General features: G+C 54.6%; 1 protein-coding gene across 3 annotated transcripts in view; it reads right to left on the bottom strand.

The window, feature by feature from the left end:
• The window catches only part of COL13A1 (collagen type XIII alpha 1 chain), a 158,518-nt gene that overhangs the window by 39,719 nt on the left and 94,751 nt on the right, over positions 1-24,048 (bottom strand). For all 3 annotated transcript variants that reach the window (XM_032491543.1, XM_032491542.1, XM_032491541.1), the window contains 7 exons: positions 19,562-19,588; positions 19,440-19,466; positions 18,571-18,597; positions 15,478-15,543; positions 11,803-11,910; positions 9,424-9,450; positions 8,588-8,623 (listed from right to left, as the gene is read on the bottom strand). In XM_032491543.1, the coding sequence (XP_032347434.1) occupies positions 8,588-8,623; positions 9,424-9,450; positions 11,803-11,910; positions 15,478-15,543; positions 18,571-18,597; positions 19,440-19,466; positions 19,562-19,588 (318 nt within the window). The remainder of the gene's footprint in view (positions 1-8,587; positions 8,624-9,423; positions 9,451-11,802; positions 11,911-15,477; positions 15,544-18,570; positions 18,598-19,439; positions 19,467-19,561; positions 19,589-24,048) is intronic.

Raw genomic sequence — 24,048 nt, 5'->3', positions numbered from 1 at the left:
ACTAAATTCTGGAAAATGTCTCTGGTGGGACAGAGCAGAGAAAGGGACAGCCATTTACCACACCTGTTACGTGTCTGGTACTGAGTTAAGCCTTTATATCCTTCCTTTATTCAATCTCTAAAAAGAATCCCCTACGATCAGTGTGGGAGTGGATGTTATTCCTGTTTCACAGGTGAGCGAACTGTGGCTCAGAAAGGCTGGGTATGATTGCCAAGGTCATGCAGAGCAGGGATTCAGACACAGGTTTTTTGTCTGCCAAAACCCAGGTACCCTTCTCTCAGCCAGCCTCAAGCTACAGAAAGGCTGGTGTTCCATCACTTCCATTACCCACTCTCTGCAGGCCGAAAGCAGGGCAAGCTCTCTCTTCTGGAGGAGCCTCAGGGCTGTTCTCCATAGGAGTGAAGGTTCACTGCTCAGCCTAGGGCTGTCTAATCACAGGCACCAGAAAGGGGCTGAGCCAGGCCCTGCCTACAAGCACAGTTCTGCTCTATGGCCAGCAGAGGGCGCCAGAGGACCTTGTCAGAAGTCTGGCGACTGTAGCTCTAAGGTTCTCAAAGACCCCTCCTCAGGAGCGCCCTCTGAGGTCCCCGTTACTCTTTCCTTTGGAGGACCAGGTCTCCTGCTAACATTCCAAACAATTCCAAACATTCCCAGGATTGACTCAGCCCCAGGGACATCAGACAGAGTCCCCTGGGGGGTGGGTACAGGTGGGAGGTCAGCTTGGGCATCCCTGACTATTCAGGGATCTCCCGTTTGTCTCATTCTTCCTCTTCCCATCTTCCCCTCAGCTTTCCTCCAACGCACCCACCCTCACCTTACCACCTCCACTGAGGGAGATGGCCTGGGAGTCAGGAAAGGCTGTCTGTGTGACCCTGGATAAGTCACTTTCCCTCTCTGGGTCCAGGTTCCTTATCTGCAAAGTGCAATTAGACTAGACACCTCCTACCCACCCCTGCTCCTGAGAGGCCCTTAGGTGGGAGAGGCCAAAGCTGAGGAGGTGACACTTGGGTGTGTTGGCAGCTCCAAAAGAGGGCTCCACCTGAGAGGGAGTGTTAGCTCTGGGTAAAACTGCAGCTCTAGGAGGGGCTCAGTGGGTCTCTGCTCTCCCCTCCTCCTGCTCTGAGGGACAACCTTGCGATGCTTCAGCAAAGGAAGCAGCTGAGGTCTGTCCACACTCCATCTCTGGGCTTCTGTCCCCAGTCTCCACATGAGCTGTGGAGAGCAGAACCTCAGGAGTGAGGGTTTCTGGACTAATCAGGGTTGTCCTCAGCCCGTGTTAGTTTGTATGCAAAGACACAACCACACACTCCAAGGAAATCCAGGGCCCCTTGGAGCCTCTGAGGAGGCAGCCCTCCTCGTTAGGGTGGCTGACCTCTGCCACTCCCCTCCCCTCTGGGTCAGATCTCTTAATTCTGCAAGTGACCCAGACTCCCTTGATCCCCATCTGGGGGCCTCCCTCACCCCCACGTCTGGGCTGGGCAGGAAGCAGGGGTGCCCCCGGCTGACCCCACCCTGCAGGCTCACTCCACTCTCATCAGTCTCCTTCTCCAGGGCTTGTCTCCATGGGATTGCCCCAGCCTGACCTCTGCACCGGGAACTGGGCTCGTCCTGCACCAGAAGACGATGATTGTGGATGGTGGGGGAGGGGAGAGAGGGCTGAGAGTCATTATCAAGGACTCAGGGCAGTGGGCAAGGGCGCTCGTTTGCAGGGGTGCGGGGGTGGGGGGGTTTCTGGCAGCCACTGGTGAAGGGAGGACAAAGACACACTTGTGTTCGCAGGAGCGTTTCCTCGTGGCTTGTCTTTGCGCGAGCACATCTAGAGGCTCCTTCTTTCCCATTTCCCTTCTTAAAAGTTCTCCTATTTAGAAGGTTTAAGTTTGGAATTGTGCTGAATTTAGATCCACTAACACACTAATGTCTTAGTTGGGGAGGGAGCTCTGATAGTCTGCCAAATTCTGAGGGCCCCAATGTATCCCCTCTACTTCTGCCTTCTCCTGTCCTCCCAGTGGGGAGCCAGGAGGCTCCCCTAGGGGCTGTCAGCCACCCAACCTGGGCCATCCTACAGCTGGGGAAGTGGGCACTCTGAGCATTACGAAGGGTCTTACCCCATGTGCACAGATGGTGGCAGCTGCTGTGGGACCAGGCCTGAGACCCCCAGGCCGGCCTGGCCGACCACCTGGGATGATGGCTCTTCAACCTTGGTGCCCAGACCTGATGATGCTGGATTGCTGGCCTGGAAGAGGCAGATTTCAGTCTTTGCGGCTAAGATAGAGCTGGGTGAGCATGGGTGGATAGAGAGAGGACTACCCCGAATGACCCTGAAGGCCGTCCCAGCCCCCAGCTGGATGCCACTTGACTCCAGCTGCCCCTGCACGAGCGCGTGCCAGCTGCAGTAGGTTCTCTATCCTGGTCCCGCTTCCAGGTGGGAGGACCATCTTTTACCCAGATGACAGGTTGGAGGCAAGCTCCTTGGAGCACAAACTGGTCGTGCTCCTGTTCTCTTAATTGGTGATTTACTGTTTGTTGAACAAGCAGGGCAGGGACTTGGCAAGAAGATGTAGTCTGGAAGGAGGTGGGGGCTTCCAGGTCAGCTCTGGCTGAGCAAGGTTAGGCCAGAGAAGCATGGGGAGGGGAAAACCTTCCTAACGTGAGGGTCCCGCTGTGGCCCAGCTCTGGGGTGGGAGGGCCCTGGGCCCAAGCAGCACCACACAGACTCTTTGTTCTCTGCAGGGGAGAAGTGTGGGGCGTGGAGGGCTGGGGGGAGGCCAGTAGGTGACTCAGGCCTTAAGTCTGGACCAGGGCCCTTTCTGGGGCTGGAAAAGCAGGGTGAGGAGGGCTAATGTTTTTCTCTCCCCTAAAGAGTTCGCAGGACTCCCTTCCAGGAGAAAGGCAGCTCTGCCCTAGCCAGCTCCTGCCTGGAGGGGGCTGGGGCCGCAGAAACGCCAGGTCCTCCGGTAATTAGGGCCGGCAGGAAGTGAGCCGGGGAATTACCGGGGTCAGGCGCCCCATCGAAGGCCAGGGCTTTGGAAGGGCGGCTGGCTTGTAATCTCGATTTGAGATGGGTTGATTTTGTAGTTAGTTCCAAAAAGAAAAGTCAGCTCTAATTAATCTGTGGACTTTGGAGTGCAGGAGAAACAGGGCCCAGAGAGCACAGGCTGGGGGGCTGGAGGCCGGCAGAGTGAGAGTCCCAGTCAGCCCCCACTGAGGCCTCAGATCTGGGGCCCCTCTCTCAGCTCCCTGATCTGCTTTAATTGAAATGGTCTGGATGCCCCTGCTGGGAATTCATGGCTTTGAAAGAAAGTGCTGTCCCTACTCCAGAAGGCTCCTACTGTCTACGGCTTCCATCTCACGGAGCCTGGGGTTGCCCAGGTCCTCAGGAGCCAGAGGGGTGCAGGGAGGTTTCTCCGCTGCAGTGGGGCGGGCCTGAGACAGCTGCCTTCTCCTGGCTTTATTGGAGGTCCCAGGACCAGGCCAGCTCCCTGGGGAAGCATTCAGGTGGACTCAGTGCCAATAGGCAAAGTACTCCCCTTCCTTGGTTCTTTGACTAAAATGCACCGAATACCCCAACTTCTCTGCCTTAGACGCTCTGTGTCCTGCTCGCAGAGTCTGGGAGGCTTGGAGGAGGGCCTGAATCCAGCCACAATCTTTTTCTCACAAGAAGGAAAACAGCCCAACTCCCTCCTTCTTTCCTTCTAGTGGAGCAGAAGGAGGAGTGGGGATGAAACTACTGGAAATCACGAGCCCCTCCAGGCTCCTAAGACCAGGTAGTAAAGCCATTCCGTACAAGGCTTTCGGGCCAGACGGACCTGGCTCCACTGCTTTGTAGCGGTGGCCCTTAGGGGATTCACCTCTGTGAACGTGGGTTTGCTCATCTGTAAACTGGGAATAAGAATAAAACCTACCTCCTAGGGTGGTTATAAGGATCCAGTGAGTTGATGCCAGCAAAGTGCCCTTACACAGCCTGGCATGAAGAGGTCCAGTAAGGCAGATATACTAATACTAGTTACCATTCTACAGAAGTATGTCCACCAACAGGATGCCTTGCTCTACCTGGCAGGTCAGAATGATCCTGCCCTTTTGTAGGATGGAGGAGGGGTGAGGAGATGGGCTGGCACGGCCAGAGAATCAGGGCAGAGATGGGCCGGGCGGGCGAGCTTCCGTTCCTCACGCCCTCACTCTAGTGCTCCCGCTATCTGACCATGGGGCCGTTGGATCTCCTCCCCTGGGAGTCCTTCTTTCTGGGAGCCCTGCAGCCTCCAGAGGAGCACCTGCAGTTCCAAGCTGGTCTATCACATCCTTCCTCCTCTGGTCTGAAAACGCACAGCCCGCAGCCTGCTGGAGGGAAATGTGTGCTCAGCTCCAGTCCTTCATGCAAACCCCAAGGCTTAACACCCAGACCGCTATATGCATCAAATGCACACCCCACTGCCAAGACGGACAGACCAGCTCCCATGTGCTTAGAGATAAGATCTCACCAGGTTTTGTGATCCACAAAGTCTGACAATATTCGTCAATCCTCTTGAAAGAGAGCCAGGGTTGTAATGTTTTAAACACACTTTGCGTCTTACAACATATTTAAAGTGGATGGGTGTCATAAATTTGGATCAAATAGGTACCACATGGGTGCACAACAATACTCACAGTGTCTAGGCAGCAGGGCTGAACGTGAGTGGGGCTGGGGTAGCATGAGGCCTGCTGGCCACACTGGGCTGTGATCTCAAGGAGCTGGTGGAGACCCTTTCCTGCTGGCCTGGCTGGCCTTTGAGAGAATGCCAGGCAGGGACCAGCTGCTGGGGTTGGGGGTGGGTGGTGGATGGAACTAATCATCAACAAACTTCACAGGACGAGAAATGTCTTTGCTGAGAGTTAAATTTCACCTCTTATTGAAAGAAAGGCCTCCCTGCATGTGTGTCAAGTCACCAGGACAGAGCAATAGAAGCAGATGTGGAGGGTCTATCAGTTACCATGCGGGTCCCCTCACACCCTGAACACAAGGGGCATCCTGCGGCCTCTGTCCCAGCTCGGTGTCCCCACCCGCTGGCACTCCCTCCTCCCTGGGGTGGCGGGTGAGAGCAAACTCATCCTCCCAGCATGTGATCAAGCTGCCCTTCATGTTGGTGCCTCCTCCCCAGGCCTCATTCCAGGCAGAGAAAAGAGGGGAGGAGAGAGAAGAGATCTGATGGACAGAAGAAGGGAGCTTGGGGGCTGACCCCCCACATCCCAGAGAAACCACAAGCAAGGGTGGTCTGTGCATAGTTAGCCTGAGGTGAGACCCCCTGAGCAGACATTCACCTCTGCACTGGCGCAAGAAGACTGGCTTCTGGGTTTGGACTCATGAAACCTAGCTTCCAATCCCGGCATGACTATTCACCAGCATGACAGGTGCACCAGCTGTGCACCTTGAACAAAGTATTAACCTTTCTGAGCTTCTCATCTGTCCAGTGGGGATAATGAGCTCAAACTAGTGGGCAATGGTGAGGACCAGTGAGAGAGGGAGTGAACGGCCTTTGGCTAAACCAGGGATGGGAAGCATTGCTACCCTTGTCCTTGGGCACCAGACTCTTCATGTCAGAGTTCTGACAGGAAGCAAACTTCTGCCTGGGCGTGGTGGTCCCTGGGGCCAACATGCCCACTACACCAGTGGGGCCGGGGCAGGCACTTGTAGCCTCCTGAGTGTCACTCAGCCTTGAGGAATGACTCCTAAGTCCTTGGGGGCAGACTCTTTGCTGCTGCCATCAGCCCCCAGTGCATGCCCTCTGGACTCTGTTGGACCAGGAGGCTGTGGCTTCAGTGGTAACAGGACAAGGGTCCTAGCAGAGTGAGAGCCGGCACAGAGATGAGGTGCTGAGACTATCTGGTGGCTCCAGAGGCACCTACTGAAAAGTCCCAAGGACAGGCTTAGAGAAGAGGAGGCAGCAGGAGCCTTCCAGAAACCCAGAGAGGCAGTGGGCTAGCAGCCTCACAGCCCCTCCAGATTCCACGAGAAGAGGCCGATGTGGAAGGCGGTGGGAGTCAGGGGGGCTGGCAGAGAAAGAAAGGGTGGGGAGCATGACCTGAGCATGAAGAAGAAGGGCCTCTTGATTCCTCGAGGCACCTAAGAACAATGATGCTTCTGATGAGTCCTGGATGTGGATAAAGAAAGGCCTGGCAAAGACACAGGGGACTGACTCATAAAGCCGGGGTAGGGGCTGCTCCTCTCTAGGGGATATGGAGCCAACTCTGTCCTCAGGAAGCTGCAGCTTCCCTGAACTGGATCTTAATCCAGTCTCCCATCTGGTACACAAGCTTCTCTTAGCACAATCCCAGACCCGTGATTATCCAGCCTCTCCTTGAATACCTCTGGTGACGGGGAGCTCCCTCCTTCTCAAGGGACCCATCAGCACTTGCGCTACCTTTAGTCATGCGAAAGAAGTACGTTCTCCTTTCCATGCTCGAGCCTTCTCTAGCAGCCCTGAGCCTTCTCTCCTCAGAGCAGGCTTCCCAGGGGTCAGGAGCTGCCCTATCAGCAGGACCACACTGGTTTTCTCTACAAAGTCAATGCAGCCAGGAATGAATGATTCCTCCCACAATCTGAGCCCAGAATTGCCACACTCATGGAACCAGGCCTTCTGTCATCATGACACCCAGCCTTAAGCTGATGCCTCTCCATCCTCAGAGCAACAGACCCCCAACCTCCTGTATGGATGAATCAGACTTGCAGTTGGCAGGAGCAGACATCCGGCATGGTATGGATGCCAGTCGCAGGCATCCTCATGACCCCGGGGAAAATTCTGCATTCCCTCTCCTTGTCGTTTCTTCATGGCTTGAAGAGCTGGTCTGGCTGCTAATGGGAAAGCTGACCCATTGTTGCACCAGGAGGCAGTAAATTTTGTGAGCCTGCGTGAGTGGATGGAGGCAAACGTGGGGGCCGTAATTCCCACTTCCTGACACAGTACAAACTTCATGGTTTATGCAGAACTAATGAAAGATCTCTCAGGTCTTGCCGTTTCACCCCCAAGCACCCATAAAACACTGCGGTGACGGCAGCGGCCCAATCACAGAGTGTGCTGGAGTGTGCTTCTTTAGAGGGAGTCTTCCCTTTCCAGAACCCCTCCTCCTCCTCGCCCTGCCTTTCCTTCCCGTCTCTTTGCTTCCTCTGGAAGGTGCTCTGGCACCTTCCCAGCCAGGGCCTAGAGGGCGGGATGGGCTCCTCGCGGCAGGTGCACCATGGGAAGGACCCAGACTTGGACTTGAATTCCTGCTCTGTCACTTATGAGTCATGTGACTTCAGGCGTGCCTCAGTTTCCTCATTTATTAAATAGGAGATGAATAGTACCAGCCTCCTAAGGTGGTCTTAGGATTAGATATAATGCAGGTCATGTTGAAGCACAGCCTGGTACATAGTAGGCATTCAGTAAGTGGTGCCTATTATTAAAGTTATTTTTTATGTTATATAGTTATTGTAATGACTACCTCTGGGCCTTTGCTCAAACTATTTCCTTGTCTAATATGCCATTTCCCTTGAAATTTACTTGTTGAAGGACCACAGTGGTAGATTTAAAATGGCCACAAAGGCTTCGCTGATCCTCTCACAAGAAGTGGAGGCTCTGACTTGCATGCTTTGGCTGCGTGACTTGCTTTGACCAACAGGACATCAGCAAACGTGATGCAAGGCATGCTGTTGAAAAGCACTTGTGCCCTGGGACTTGCCCATTTTGAACACAGCCCTGAGCTTGCCATGCTGTGAGGAAACCTGTCTGCTCTACTGGGGGTTGAGAGGCCACATGGAGGAGAACAGAGGTACCCGGCCCACAGCCAGCGCCAACCCCAGGCACATGGATGAGGCCACCTTGTTTCCCCAGCCTTTCCATTCATCATCTCACATGACTGCATAAGTGAGCCCAGAGGAGACAGCGGAACCCCCAGATGGCCAATCCACAGAATCATGAGAAATAATTAATCATTTGAAGTGAGTAAGTTTGACAGGACTTGTTACACAGCAGTAGATAATCAATACACTTACCCAATCACCAGGATTGAGCTCAGAGGCTGTCCTCTCCCAGCAAACTTCCCAAACTCCTCCCAACCTAGCATTAATCTCTCTGCACCCACCCCCCATATTCACACAGCACTTTGGGGATGGTAACAGTTAGCACGGTCTGCCTTCACCAGGGTTATCTGTGCAGGAAATCCTTCAGTCTCTCTGGCCTGTGAGCTGCCAGAGAGCAGGGCTGGGGCCGCTCCATATCCCCCACCACACTCAGTGTGGAGCTCTACCTGGCTCCCACTTACCAAGCCCTCGGGGGCCAGTGAGAACCTGGCCTGCCTCTGTGCAGACACAGCCACCCAGGCTGGCAGGGGACACTCCTGGGTCTCAGGTTTAGCCAGGCCACTGACTTGGCTGAGGCCCGGCCCCCTCAGAGCCTCCTCCTCCCTCAAATGGAGGCATGAACTCCTGTTCAGCCAACTTCAAAAGGTTTTCAGGCTCTTGCTGGGTGTGTGTGCAAAAGTGCGTGTGCGTGACTAAGTCCAGACCCTGTGTGCTCTGTGGTGAAGCCCCTCTTGGTTGTCACTGAAGGGTGGGATCCTCCCGTCCCTTCATTCTTACCTTCCGGCCGTGGTAGCCCTGGATCCCTGGGTCTCCCTGGGGGAACCAAGAGAAGACCATTAGAGGGGTTTTCCCAGCGCCAGACTTCAGCTCTCACCACCCGCCTCACAGTAACCATTCCTCTTCCTCCCTCTGACTCCAAATCCTCTGACATCCACCTCCAGCCATCCCTGGGACAACAACAGGGACCATCGGCCCCTTCAGAATGAGTCCCCGCCTTGCAGAGGCAGAGGGAGACGGAGGGTGGACTTGGCAGGGGCCCAGGACACCCGAGTGTCAGTTTTGGTTCCACCACTGACACTCTGTTGCACCTGCTGGGTAAGTCACTTTTCTCCAGGGCTCTAGCTTCTGTATTTGTAAAATGATTGGGTGAGATCAGTGATTCACAACTTCTCATCCCCAGAGCTGCAGGGACCCCAGCTTCAAAGGGAGAGGCTGTTTTAAACTGTGGGCTTCCAGATAAGGTTTTGAAAGAGACCAGATGACCCCAAAGGTTCTTCCCAGTTCTGGCCCCTTATGAAACACTGTTTTATTGGGATGCTGTGACAGCGCCCTGGGCATCTTGAGTTTCCAACTAGACCGTACGTCAGCTCTTTGGAGGGTGGGGCTGCATCTTCCATTCCAACCATAGCACTTGCTAGGCCTGAGCCCACAAAAGTGCAGTCTCTGTGGGACCCAATCAATTTCCGAGTGGCGTTTTCTACATGAGCCACTCATGATCCATCTCTCGGCTGAGAGCCCTCCAGTTCCTTACTCAGTACCCGAGTGTTGCGTCCCCTGCCTTCCTACAGGCAACCCTCCTACCCATTTGATGCATCACCCAGAAGGACCCTCACCTTCAGTCCAGGAGGCCCAGGTAAGCCCTGTGGAAGCAAGAAAAAAAGATGTGTGGAGATGGATTCCACTGGCAAATGGTGAGGGCTAGTCATGTTTACAGTGGAAGCTGGGGGCAGAGTAGTGCTTGAATAGCTGGGATGGGTTCTGGCTGTGCTGGAGAACAGATCTAGAGGGTGCTGGAAGGGTGTCTGAAGCCTGGTGAGGGCACGTGGGGACAACAGGCTCATGTCCCTCTCTGGAGCCACATGGGCGCCATGGGCAACTCCGCAGTGCTCGCCCACTGGAAAATAGGTCAGTGGCATCCTGTGAAATTGATGGTGTGGTTTGGTCCAGATCCCCACCCACCCACCTCCTAACTGGAACCGCTCTCTGGAAAGCTGACCTTGCCCAGCAGAACCTGGATTTTGCCTTTGGCCCTGCCAGACTGCGGGGGAGCCCTCTGTCTCCTTTCCCCATCTCCCGGGCACTGTAACCTCGGCAGCCAGCGCAGGGAGGTGGTGCGGCCCTGTGGGAGCCTGAAGGAGAGGTGAGGGAAGGCTGGCTCCGGCGTGGTCTCGGGAGTGGGTCTGGACGGCAAACATGGGTGGGAGGAAACCATGATGCCCAAGTCTGGTCTGTTTCAACTGGCTTGAAAAACATGCTTTCTGGTTTTTTCTTTTATAAACAACCTAACAAAGAAAACCACCTGGCTTGGGTTCAGGGATGGGGAGCCCAGTGTGTCTGGGGGAGGGCCATCAGCGAATAAGTCAATTTTGAGCACTTTGGTTTTCTCAGCTTGGTTTGTTTGGTTCAATTCCCTAAATTTCACTACCTTTCAGGTTTTCCGTTTTCCCATCTAGAAACCCATGGAAGTGAGAAAACCCTGGGTTCTGAGGAGAAATCATGGAAATATTTAAAATCCATGGTAGGGTCAAGTTGAGCAGGAGAGCTGTCTCCTAGTAAATTAAGTGTTTACTCTGCTATGCTGCTTTCTGGCCAAGCTGGCTGCCCTGGTCAGCCAGAGCTGTCGCCCAGCCCAGGGGGACCCTACACTGCAGCTGGGCAGCTGGGGTAGCTGAGGGCCCAGACGTGAAGCTGAGTGGCCTGGAATGTGGTTGTCCCCATTGAGGGCTGTTTGGCAGGGGCATCCCTGACCCAGCAATCCGACCTCTGGGACTCCATTGCTGCAAAAGCATCAAATATGTGCACAGACATTTATGTTCCAGGATATACACATTGCAGAAGAGAATTCATAACTGCCTTGTAAATAGAGCCAGCAGTCCTAAAATCCATATCATGGGAGACTACCTGACATAGGAAAGGGCATGGTTTATGCTATTAAGTGAAAAAAGTAACAGGCTACAAACTGCTCTACTATTCAGAACATCACCAACCTAGAAAACGTTCATGTGCAGATAAGTCTAAGGAGAAAAATGGAAAGGACTCTCCACAATGTTAATGACAGGGAACTCTGGAAAATAGGCAATTTACAACTTTTTTTGTCTATTTTCCAAATTTTTCACAATGAATGTATGATGCTTTGTTGTCATAAGAGAGAATAAGTTTTATGGTTTTTTCTTAAGCCACGTGGAAAAAACATCAAACAGACTATGTCCTTAACCCCTGTCCCTCCAGTAACTGCTGATGTTAGTCTTAGTTCTGGGTGGAGAACCCATTTTCTCCAAAGAAGTTGAGGGGCCTGCTAAGTTATTCTGCCCTGGTACTTTCTTGTACTAAACTGGGCTGAGATAGAGTCAGGGGTTGGCCAGGGCTTGACAACAGATGACCTGGTGGACTCTGGCACCGACATATTGCCTGAGTGTGGTCTTGCCTGGAGCAGGTGCCTGTTGGCCCCGCTGGACCCCTCCCAGCAGTGGTCCAATCCCCAGACTCGATGCAGGGTCCTCCTGGCCGACCAGGTGTGCAGCCCAGCTGGGAGGTGGCCCAGGAGTGTGAAACCTACATATACTGGGACAGGTGTGTTCCTTAGGATGCCCCCTTGCTACCTCCTGTAGAACTTCCCCATCTCAGGTTTTCCTAAGCCCAGGGTCAGGGGCAGCCATCAGAGTGGTCCTGGGGACTTTTTTCCCAAGCTCCTCTCTGCTGAGGCTGGGAGAGGGGAGGCCTGTTAGCGATTTCCTCTCTGGAAGGCAATGACTGGAGTGGAGCGCAGGGTCCCAGGACGTGTGTTTCCAGAACCAGACTGCAACAGGTGAGTGTGACAGGGATAGGCAGCTCCTACACAGGCCAGCCACGTTCAGTGGCCCTGCCAAGGTGTTTCTGCCTGTTTGGCAGGGACCCAGGTTCCTGTTGGTTATACAAGGTTTGGAAACTTCCAGAGAATTCTTGGAACAAATCTTGAAGGAGAAGAAGCAGTGGAGAGCAGGAGGGATACTTACAGGTGGCCCCATAGGCCCTGGCAGTCCTGGGTGCCCCAGAGGTCCACTCGGTCCAGGAGGGCCTGGTGGCCCTGGTGGGCCTTGAATGCCAGCCTGGCCCTGTTCACCCTGAGGTTCATGGAAACAAGTGTTAGAGCCCCAGGGCTGCAAAGCGGTTCCCGCCCCAGTGCCATGCACCCAGTGAGGCCCCGCCGTGGGCTCTGGGGGGAGGCAGTGGTGGCGTGATGGTGGTGATGCTGTGGTGGTGATTACATGCAGGGACTGGTGGCAGCAAGGAGATGGCCAAGACATTAGGCCCCCAGAGGAGAGGCTTCCAGAGAGGACTTGCTGCAGGAGCAGCTGGTCCCCAGGGCAAGAGCCCTGCTGCGGTGGCAGAGGCAAAGGAGTGAGTGAGATGCCCCCGGCACGCCCAAAGGCCTGCTCCCGGCCTGGTCAGATGGCCAGGGTCCATGCCTGGTGGCCGGCGGCCTGGGCCTGCCCGGCCGCCCCCCTTCCTTTGTGGAGAGTGCACCATCTCTGTGCCCCAGTCTCCCTGCCATCAAATGAGAACAGCTGCTCCCTGCTTCCTGTCACCACTTTTTGCTGTCTTTGATTATTTGGCCCAGAGGATCAACTGAGATCCTAGGGTCAGAGGCTACAGAATTTTGTTTGGTTCACCAGACAATTGGGCAAGAGATTTTATGTAAAAAATTTGGCTTAGTGGCTTCTGAAGAAAAACTGGGAGCCCTGGCCAGCTAGGCCCACACTCCGGAGGGCAGCCACTGCCTGGGCTCCCCAGCTGCTTCCGTCCCCACACTCCATATCCTTTCTGCATGCAGCCTGCTTCTGTCACTTACGTGATTGGTGCCTGATCTCAGGGGACAGCTGAGTTTGCAACCCTTAGCTTGGTTGAATTTTGAAACTGTCAAGTGCTCTTTGCATGGGGATGCTATTGCTATTCCTTTGCCTACCCTGACTCCTCACTCAGCTGCTCTGAGCCCAGCCTTTGTCACCCACCGTGCATATGCCCAGGATGGACCCAGGGCCCAGAGAGGTTAAGGTGGGATCGAGTTCCCTCAGGAGGAAGAGAGAGCCTGGTCCATGCGACCCAGATCTTGGGGCCTGGGGCCAGCCAGAGTCATTATGTAATTTTCTATGTGACATCTCTAGGGGGGATCTGGGCTCAGCTCTTGATAAGGGCCCCATTCCTGCGACAGACTAAAGCAGAACAGCCTGGCAGGTGTGAGAGCTCCAGGCTGGGATGCAGTGGGGCACAGGTGACCAGACTTCCAGGCTGGCCCATCCTTCTCAGTGTGATCTCAGTAATCCTCTAGGACACTCCTGCTTCCCTAAATGAAGAAGGGAGCTGATGGTGCTTGCTGCAAACCCCATAGAGGAAAATGATGATTATAAACAGGAGTGCACAACCTCAGGATGAGAACAAAGATTTTAGCAGCACCTGCTTGAACCATCTCTCCGTTGGGACATCCTAGGGCCAATGCCACCAGCAGTGCCACTCTGGGGCCTGGGCTGCATCCTGTCACAACCTCTGAGAAGCTGCTTGAGGGCTCTGAGTGTCCTTGGGGGAGAAAGCAGGTGCAGAAATGGATCACAAGTCCCACTTTACAGAAGAGAAAACTGAAGCTCAGAGAAGTTGAGCTCTCTGACCAAGGTCACAGGGAGAAATCGGGGTGGGGGGGAGCCAGGACCCAAACTCAGAACTCCAGATTATTTCTATTCATTCCAGATAAGCCCCCAGCAAAAACTGCTCACCATCCAACTTTATGCACGTTGGAAATGACTCCAACACCATCTGCTAAGCACATCATATCTTACATAAAGTCTCCTCTTTCAACTAATGTTAGACCCTATGTTTAAGCATCTTAGAGAGCCTGTAAAATCAATATTGGTTTATTGATAGGAAATGGACAAGCCTTTTTATGTCCCACGGTGGCTGACAGCATCAAAACCTTATTCTCCAGGCCGAATCCGCAGCAGGCAGAACAGGGGCCCCTATTCTTCCCACTTTCCTGTGGAAATCAGGTCAGAGCAGCACAGAAAGTTCTGGATCACCTGCCTCTCGCTCTTGAAAAGGGAGGCAGGAGCAAGCCTCAGCCCCTCTCAGTTTCTTCACCTGTAATGTGGGGATAACGAGGATGGCACCGCCGCTGCTGGGTGGCTGGTGTGGGATCACACGGGATAATCCATGTAGAATTCTTACAGAAGTTCCTGGAACCCAGTGGGGGCTCAGCAAACAGCGGTTGACGCAACTAAGGCCGGGAGGTGGCTGCTGGGGGCTGGGGCCGACGGCCACTCTGAGAGCAAGGACTCAGCTCCCCTGGTAGGGCGTCTGACACAGTGGGATCGCTGAGGGTGGGGTGGGCCTGGTGCTTCTCTGAGCTGGCACTGGGCCCCCTGAGAGCCATGCTTGGGGTAAGTACTCGGAGCACGTGGAGGCTCTCGAGGATTTGGCTGGTGTAATGGGATATGTAGGCTCGGGTAGCACACGTATCACGTGTCCCTCTGTATTTTTAGCTGTTAATTGGAGTGATTTTTCAGCCTTGTTCAATCAGGTGCCTGAACATGCAGGCCCCTGGGCTCCTGAGTCAAGCCAGATGGTGGCTCCTGGCCCTGCTGTCAGGCTTTCGGAGAGCATCTCTGAGCCTTGCCACTTCCAGCACCACTGTAGCCTTGAGGGGGACCCCGACCCCCAATATAAGGAAGGCTGGTGGCGTGAGTGGCAGCCATGGGCTGCCTGGTCTAGAATCAAGCTGTAACACCTCTGCCTGGATCCCTTGGTCTGTGGTCTCTTGCTCTTTGTTCGTTGTGATCTGGTCCAATCCCAGCCTCCTTGGCTTGTAAGGCAGGAAGAAGGAAGCGGTTGCTCACGATGATTACATCTATCAGTTGTGGGCTAAATTTCCTCTGCAAATTCCCTCGATTCTCAAACTCAGGTTACCAGCAATCAGATACTAAGCAACCTACACTTTTAAATAGAAAGGGTGTAGGTCCAACTGAGAGAGCCCTGGATGTGGGGTCTGAAGACCTGGCTGCCAGTTCCCATCCTGCCTCCTGCTGTTTGTGTGACCTTGGGTACAAATTCACCTCTCTGAGCCTCAGTTTAATCATAGCACTTAAACTATGCCAGAATTATTCCCAGTGCTTTGTGTACACAATGACCCTAGGCAGTAGGAACTGTTATTACCCTTATTTTACAAACGAGCAAGCTGAGGTACAGAGAGGTTAAGTAACTTGCCCCAAATCACACAGCTAGTAAGGAAGAAAATCTTGGTGCTCTGCAATTTACTGGCTGTGTAATCTTGGGCAACTTAATGTCTCTGAGCCTGATTTCCTCATCTGTGAAATAAGGATGATCATGCCTAAATCATACAACTGTGGAGAGAATTAAATGAAATCAGGCCTGTAAAAAGCACAGCTCAGTGCCTGGCACACAGTGATGGCTGTTGATGGTGGCTGTTATGAGCAGTAATGGTGAGGTAATAGTCGTGACTCCTGGGTCTGGGTGTTGTGTATTTTCATGTCTATGGCATTTGTGGGTCCATTTTTATCTAGTTTAATGTAACGAGAGTGGAGTGAGATTCTGGCTTTGCTGGCAGCCCCAACTGGCCTGTCAGGGCCCAGAGACTTGCCAGTCCCCGGGAAGCCCGATGTGGTCTGGGCAAGGGAGGTGTCTACCTGGAAGGTCCGCCTTTTAATGACTGGGGGTGGAGCCAGCCGCACTGAATTGAGGAGAGGCAGCAGCTGAGGAGAAAGACCAGGTGGAAGGCCAGAGGGCAAAGGCCAAAGATCACAGGTGCTCAGGAGGGTCGAAAGTCGCCAGGAAGGCAGGGCGGCCAAGAGGGTGGGAGGAGAGGAAGAGAGAAGAGAGATTAGCGAGCATGAGGCACAGGAGGAGGGCGTGGGCGGGGCTTCAAGGTTTGTGGGTGCAGTGCAGAGCTTGCCCTTGGGTGGCACCCCATCCCTTGAGGGAGTGTTGGCCAGCAGCCCTCCCCGACCAGGAGAGTGGCCCTACCTGGCCTGGCCTGCCCTCTGTGGCCAAGGTGGGCCACAGAGGCCTCCTGACACACGGCCCAACATTGCACTGCCAGCCCCGGCCATCCCTGGTTGTGGACCGAGGCTGCTGGGCTGAGGGGAGCAGACTCCAAGGCTGTGGCTGGGGAGCCACAAGACCAGCTAAATTGGTCCTTGAGGCCAGGCTGGTGTGTGGTGACCTCTGGGTTCTTTTTTTGGTTGAAGAAGAAAGGCTAGTGTCAGCGAATCTGGGGAGGATGGTCAAGGGTGGTGCCAAGGCTGGCTCCCGGGTGCTGAGCCAGTGGAGGGTGTGACCGGTATGGGCACCAGCTAAGTGCAACTGAGGTCTCACCCTGGGGCTCATGGGCTTGGAAAACAGAGGCTGGGCAAAGATGTCTCCAGCATGTTCAACCACTTTTTAGAGGGGAGGCAACTTGCAATCACATTATCTGATGTCATTTTCGTTTCTGGAAATCCTTGCTGCTTCTGGTCTCTCTACCCATTGGAGCTGAGTGCCCCGTGGCTTTAGGAATGTGAAAACAAAGATGGCATGTAATCCACCTCTTGCTTTTGAAAGCATTTTAACTCATGTGAGGTTGTTGGGATGAGCATTAAGAAGCAGGGGCCACCTGGGCTGAGGAGGGACCCAGCTGAGGACTTGGGAGCCCGATTGTGGCCTTTCTGGGTCACTGCTGCCTTCATGGGCAGCTGCTGCCCTGGGAGCCCCACCCCTCCCACTGTAGGACCTGGAGACGTGCAATGTTGGGCTCTGCGTCCAGGGAGCCTCTCAGCAGAGGGGCCCGGAGACCTTCCAGAACCTACGAACCTTCAGGGTAATTATCTGGTTGGAGCGCAGAGCGGCTAGAGGGCTGCTTAGGTGCTCCTGGGGTGGGGGTGCGGGTGGAAACAGGGTGACAGAGAGAGTGAGTGCCAGGCCCAGACACCAGCTCCCTGCTCCCTGTCCCAGAGCACCCCAGCCCACCCCTGCCTACCCCTCCTCCTGCTCCCTCCCTCCCTGGGGATGCTGCAGGCTGGAACAGAGGCCTGGGCCAACCTGCCACTCCCTTCAGGTCCACAGACCCCTCAGAAAGCCAACAGACCCCTTGCCTAGAAGCACCCCGATTTCCTACCCACTTCCAAATAAACAGAGGGTGCCTGCTGCCTTGCCTTGCCCATCAGCTGGATCCCCAAATCCACTCTCACCCTGCCTGACTTGTCACGCACACAGGTGCAGTCATAGCGCCGGGCTTCCTTGCACTCTGTGCCCAAGGGGCTCTGAAGCTTCTATCCCTGTCAGCTTCCTCTTGCTGGGTTGGGCTGAAGGGCAGAGAGCGCTCTCCTCCTCCTGCCCCCATGCATTCACTTGGACTAAGGACACACTGTCAAAGCGTCTGCAAGCGTGTTGTCTTTTGTGCTGGGGGATGCTGTCTTTCTTTCGTGTAACATAACAATCCTGTGAGCCCATCGTTCCAAATAAACACAGCTGACCTTCTATTATTGTATCAGGATCAGGCTGGCCGGAACACCAGGGCCCCTGCCTCCCTGGAGCACATGCCACTGACAGGCTGGCTCTGTCTGCCCTGCTACCGGCCCGCGTCCCCTGCCCAGCCTTGGCCTCAACCCCACCCCAGCCGCTCATGTTCAAGGCTGCCCCGCCTTCAGCCTCTCCCTGGCCTGGGAACCCAGAGGTCAGAGTCTGAGTGGCCAGACCCTGTTGGCAAGGCCCTCCCAGTGGCCTTCCGGAGCCAGCACAGTTAACTGCGAGCCTGGCTTGTACACCTCTCCACTCCCTCAATCCCCCTGCCTGGCAGGGATGGGCGGCCAGGGCAGCTGTACTGTGTGTGTGTTTCTGAACACAATGAAGCCTGTGACAGGTGGATGGACACCTAAAGATGCCTGTCGTCCCTACCCCTACTGCCCACGTCTGAAAGCAGCAAGGCTGATCCACAAAACAAGGGGCATTTTCCTGGTCCCTGCTCCCTGGGGCTCCTGCTGGAGGAAGCACCGCACACCTTCACCCTCCTCGCTCAAGAATGGACTCTCTGATGCTGGTACACATATTTGAGGCTTCCTAATAGGACCATAACAGCCATTGGGCTCTGTATTCTGGGGTGGAGCAAGGAAAAGGAAGGAGCTGGGTGGGGGCTGGGGCAGAGTGGGAGACCATCCCAGCCCTGAAATCCCCTACCCGCTTAGAGAAGCATCCTTTTATTCTTCAAGAGGCAAAACAGAGACTTTATCCTTGAATCGATACAGTCAGCCTTCAATTATCTCCCGCCATGGAGGTTTGGGTCATCTGAAACAATGACTAACCCAAAAGTCCCTCTGATTCAGCCAGGGCAGGCAGCCAGACACACACGTACATGGAGTCACACGCTGGGTACAGGATCAGACACAGACTCGAACAAGCTGCACGGCCTTACCTAGAAGGCCATGTGCAAAGGAGTGCACAGCCAGGCGGGGGGAGTTCCAGACATACACACGCTGCAGGGCGAGCAGGCCCAGCCAACACAGGGGCAGACAGACAAAAACACGCACGGGCGGGTGGACATGATCACTGGAGACCAGCTCTGTACAAACACACGCACTGAACACAGGGCACTCTTGGGGGCCAAACACACTGCTCCCACACAGCACCGCTCTGGCTACTGAGTGCCAAGGGGACTGTGTGCTCCTGGGCCCCAAGCTCAGTAGGGAAGATAAGGCTGAGCTGGGGGCTGTGCCCCAGGGGTGGATCAGTTTTCAGGGTTCACTTACCCGATGTGGGTACTCTCCACACTGACCCTGGGAAAGAGAGGGAAGGAGAGGAGGGTGTTAGGCACCTGTTGGGGGGCTGTCCCTCGGAGGCAACCTCAGGACTTGTGGACACAGCACTCATACTCATAACCCACGAGCCTCGCTCTGATCCTAGGCTGAGCTCTCAGAGGTAGAACTGATTCCCTCCCTCTCGCCAGGATGGTAGCAGGGAAGAAGCCCCCAGGGCCTGCCTGACGGGGCCCCACGGAGCCTAGGGCAGGACTCTGCCACCCCTTACCATGTGCTGTGACAGCAGAGTGAGGAGTTATGCTCCATGCCCGGCTGGAGGAATCTCCTGGAAAGGTCAACACTCTAGGTGTGTCCAACCAACAGCCCTGAACAGGAGCCCCTGAATGGGAACAGTGGACACTGAGGCAGGCTGTGAGCAACAGGGCCCTCGGGGATGCCTTTTTTTTGAGTGGGGGGTGCCAGGTGGCTGCACCATCTACCTTGGGGCATGCCCAGCAGAGCCTCCATCAGAAATTCAAGGAGACACAGAACACAGGAGGACAGGAAGGGGACCAGACCAGTGGTTTACAAACTGACACCTCAAAATCCTGGAGGCTCATGGAGGTGATCAGGAAATACCACTGGGGTGGCAGGTGTGATAGGCAGAGAAAGAGGCTGAGAAGGACCAGGCTCCAGGCTGCCCTGTCCCCCCAAGAAAAGAACCCCTACTAGAGCAGCTTCCCTTCTCTCCCTCGTATACCGCCTGCCACGGGGTTTCCTGGTTCTGTTGATTAAAAACTGAAGTTTGAAAATAACCCTTTCTACCTGTTGGAAGGCTGTTTACTGAGATGAAAATTCTAGAAAGCCTCCACTGGCCTTACCTTTTCTCCTTTTTGTCCTTGAGGTCCCTATGAAAAGACAGAAACGAGAGAGTTAGAAACTGAGCCTAAGGACCTAGGGCCCAAAGCCTCTCTGCTGGGGAACATGAGAGCGAGGTACCAACCGGCTGTCCTGGGGGACCCGCCAGGCCCTGTGGGGAGGAAACACACACAGGTCAGTGGGAGCAAAGAGGGGGGCAGAACCAGAGATGTAGGCCTGTGTAGGATTGTGCAGGAACTTTTTGGAAAGCCTGGAGTCCTGAAGCCTGGGTTTGGCCACCCATGCCTGGTCTTCCTATGCCCAAGATGGTCCAGCTGGTGTAGCTCAGCTTCTTTGTCCCCCAGTGGACATGAATGTGTGTCCTGTGTGTCCAGTAGGTGTGCCCTGGCCCCTGCATGCAGCCATGATGAAGAACAGATGCCGTCCTTCATTCACTCCTCCACCGCCAGCATCTAGTGGTGGGGACACAAAGGAGGTGGCATCTCCATCTGCACATCAGGTGATGCTCTGCTACTGCAGACGCCCTGCTCACTCACGCCCTCTCCTCGTGGAGACAAAAGCCTCCAGGAGACACTGCACATTCTAACTCCTACCCTCTGCAGCCTTAGCATCAACCCCACTGAGCCAGAGGGATTCTGAGGACACGGGGGCTGGGGCAGTGCTGCAGACATCAGGGTTTTGGAGAAACCTTTGGCAAAAGAGAGGAAACAGGAAGTGGACAACTTAAGCCATGTTCTGGGCTCTGCAGAGGAACATAAGGGGCCTTGGGCTTTCCTTCCAAGGGGTCTTGTCAAGTTTGTAGGGCTGAGAAAAGAGCCCGGGTTCAGAGAGGACCCTTGTTCTCTGAGGAGGACACAGTGTCCAGCTGGCTCTCTCAGGAGCCTGACCTGAGGTCAGTGCTGAGGTACTCATGCTGGGCTGGTGTGGTGGGGAGACAGGGAGGACAGTCCACCTTGTTTTGAGGACCCCCTCAGAGGCAGGCTTTTGGGATATTCTGAGCTCACACCATGCTGGCCCAAGAAGGCACTGGCATCACTCCATCTCCCGGACGAGGTGATGGAGACAAGGCCCTGCGGCTCAGTGAGTGATGGCACTGGGACTGCTGTGTCCAGCTGTGTCCACACTGCCACACTCTGTGAGCTGGGCTGGACCTCGCGGGGCAGGGATTCTAAACTTGGCTAGAGTCACAGGCAGTGCCCCAGCCCCTGGGGCCCTGAGGTCCCTTCTAGCCACCGTCCTGAGGGCCTGTGAGGACCCACCTCTGGATCAGTCTCTCTGGGGCTTGACCTCAGGACCCCATGGACAGATCCATCTGGGTGGGAAAAAATCCCTCTTGTCTCCAACTTGCCAACTGGAACATCTACCAAACTGGGAAATTCTCAGCAGGTTCATGGGAAGGGACAAGTGGTCTTTGGGACAATCCATGTGGCACCCCAGCCCACGTGGTTGACAGTTTAGAATCAAGTTCAGCAGAATATGATGCATCTGGCAGGGAACCAGACTGCAGGGGACCAGGCCACACTTTCTCGGGAATATTATGAGCAAGGGAGGGCCAGGAGCCCAGAAAAAATAACACAAAGGTTTGGGACTGCAGAGACTTGGAGGATTGGGTCCAGACAACCCAAATGGTGGGCCATGGGACAATTGTGGTTCCCAGAGGGATTTTGTTGACACCATGCAGTTTTATTTCAATTAATTGCCAATATTTGAGAGCAAGGAGAGTACAACAAAAATCTGAATTTCAAGTTTCGCTTAAGTATTTCAAGGTCCAACCACACACAGCACCAACAAGCTCCTGAGGCTCCCCTTTAGGACAGGTGGTGGGAGATGCGCCAGCTCAGGCGCCTGTCCTTCTCCCTCTGTGCCAGGAACTGTTCTAAGCACTTGGTGTGAATTAACTCCTCCCACCCTTAGGACAGCTCTGTGAGTGGTGGGACAAGATGTGAATTCAGAGTCCTGGTTCTCCTTGAAGCCACTTGTGGGACCCCCGATCCTGTCTACACCTTACAACAGGTTCTCGGGGCTACTGTGAGGTGGGCAGGGTGAAGTCACCCCTTTTGACAAGTAAGGACACAGATTAAGCACATAAGGGTGAGCCCCAGCCCCTTATTTTGGACACCCAGTGGAGGGGAAACCATCCGGAGAGGGAGGTGAGTGGGAGCCCAACAGATGATAAGCAGGCCAAGATAATTACACTAGACAGCATGTTGAATTAAGAGCTCGGGGTTCCTGTGCCAAGCCAAACAGGAGCCCAGTGGCTCTGTGGCCTGTTGGATTTTGATGGATGACTCTGAGGCAGACAGGGGATCTATCACACTAACGTGGCCTTATGGGAGAAGGAATGGCCCCACCTTTCCCCCGCAAGTTACTTCTGACCCGGGAACAGACAAGGAAGCTCATGGGTGGTCAAGTGAGGTGGGGCAGAGGGACGGCAGGAGGAGGAGCCCTATAGAAGGGTCCCTTTCCTTTAAAACCAAGGGCCCTGGCAGCAAAAGGAGACGTGGTGCAGGGGTAAAATCCTACCACGTGGGTTTCAATCTCAGCTCTGTTATTTAGAAGCTGTGTAGCCTCGGGAAATACACTCAGCCACGCTGTGCCTTGATTTCCCCTTTTGTAGAGTGGGAATGAAAAATTTTTATGATTACAGAAAAGTGCCCAGATGTTGATCATCATAATTACTTCTAGGGTCGCAAGGTGGGTGATCCTAGCCATTAGGCCACTAGGAAGGGGAAGAAGGTGGCAGAGAGGGGTCTGATAAACACTCCAAACTCCTGGCATCCAGATCCCTTATGCCTCTATAACAAGGGAAGCATGGAGTATATTCTTGCCTTGGTCTCCAACACTTCCTGCATGTGCACAGCATGCTTAAGAACAGGGTAGGAGCCACAAGAAATGCATTTGCAGTGGAGGTGGCTGGGATGGAGAGGAAAGCTGGCTGGGGGGACCTGAATTCAATGCCAGTTCTTCTATCTATGGCTTCCAGTGCCCCACTGCCCTTCTTCCAGCTCCATGGATGTTTTAAGGACTTTCCTATTTCAGGGTCTTTGCACATGCTGTCCTCCCATGTCCAGAATGCCCCTTCCCATCTCCTTCTCTCTTAGTTAAATCCTCATCCCTCAGGACCTAGTTCAAGTCTTTTTCTCAGGAAAGCCTCTCTGACCCTCAGCCTGGGTGAGGGGTTGTTATGCTGAGGTTTCTCAGGCTAACAGGTACTGGCTTTTCATAGCACTGACTGCTAAGGCAATTTGTTGATTATGTGAGTGATTATTTAAATGTATGTCTCCTAGACTAGGCTGTGTGCTACAGAATGACAAGGACTTACTCCTGTCTGTATCCCAGCACCTGGCACAGTGCCCAGCAGTGCAGATACTTCATGAAAATATGTCAAAGGAAGGAGTCAGGGAGAAAGGGAAGGAGAGAGAGGAATAAAGAGGGAGAAAGACAATAAAATGTGGAGGGAAGGAATTCGAGAACTGGGTGGGATCCTTTCTGGACGCTCCCTAGCTGTGTGACTTCAGGCAAGTTAGACTCTCTGGGCTTCAGTTTCCACAGCTGTCAAAGGGGACACTAACAGGACCTGGAGCACAGGGCTAGGCTGAGGATTAGGTGAGATGGTACACGTACAGTACTTAGCCCCTGCCACCACAGAGAAAACCCTCAGTAAATGTTAGCTGAGTTTGAGTCAAGCAGGCAGGCTGAGGCCCAGAGGGAGCTGAGCTGCCAAGAGTCCCATGGCAAGTTAGGGAGTGTCGGGGCTAAAGCTCAGGTCTCCCAGCCTACCCTCCTCCATCTCTTTTCCCAGGTTATCCACGTCCCTCAGAGGACAGGGTTCTGGCAGTGCCCTGGCTCCCATCTGCACTTGGAGCAAGGCACAAGCCAGAGGCGGCTGGACACAGAAGCAGGGAAACTGCCGTGGGCTCTCACCACCCGGCACAAATCCCAGGAGCTGGTTCCTCACAAGTAGATGTGACTAGCATCGGAGGCAGGAAAGCCCAGGGCTGGCCCATCTGCTCTTAATGGTTCATCCAACTCACTAAGAACTGGCCCCCTCCGCCAGAGGGGAAGGCCCCTGACAAGGGGAGGCCTTTCCCTTCTAAAAAGAGTAGCCTAGGGGAGACAGTGAAAAGAGGAAATTCCTTTAAAAGGCTCTGTAGAAGGTGGGAAGGGGCCAGGAGGAGGGTGGAAGCAGTGGTCTGCTTCTCCAGGTCTGCTTTGTGCTTCCAGCTGGGGTAGGGGCGCCTGGAGTCCCAGGGGACCCAGGGCAGGGAGCATTAGGAAATCAGGCTCAGGACAAAGTGCTGGATGGGCTCCCTTCGCCCCTGTGTGTATGCTGAACACAAGCCCATCCCCAGTGGCGGTTTGAAGACACTGGCCTCTGTGTGACACTGGCCAAGCGCCGACGCTCTCTGGACCTCCCTTTCCTCATTCTTCAGGTGGAGAAGCAGCCCCTGCCCACCTCTCCTCCCTGTGCTGAGTGAGGACCTAGGGGACGCGTTGTACACAGCTGGGGAGTGACTGTGGGGCAGTGCCTCCTACTGTCCCTGTTGGCCCCCTCTGCCTGGCAGTGCCTGTGTGGCCCCCGAGGGCCAGGTTGACCCCCTACCCATGGAG

Source organism: Camelus ferus, chromosome 11 (genome assembly GCF_009834535.1).
Source record: "Camelus ferus isolate YT-003-E chromosome 11, BCGSAC_Cfer_1.0, whole genome shotgun sequence".
NCBI lineage: Eukaryota > Metazoa > Chordata > Mammalia > Artiodactyla > Camelidae > Camelus > Camelus ferus.
Note: the sequence above shows the minus strand (reverse complement) of the source record. Positions and strands in the feature narration are given on the sequence as shown.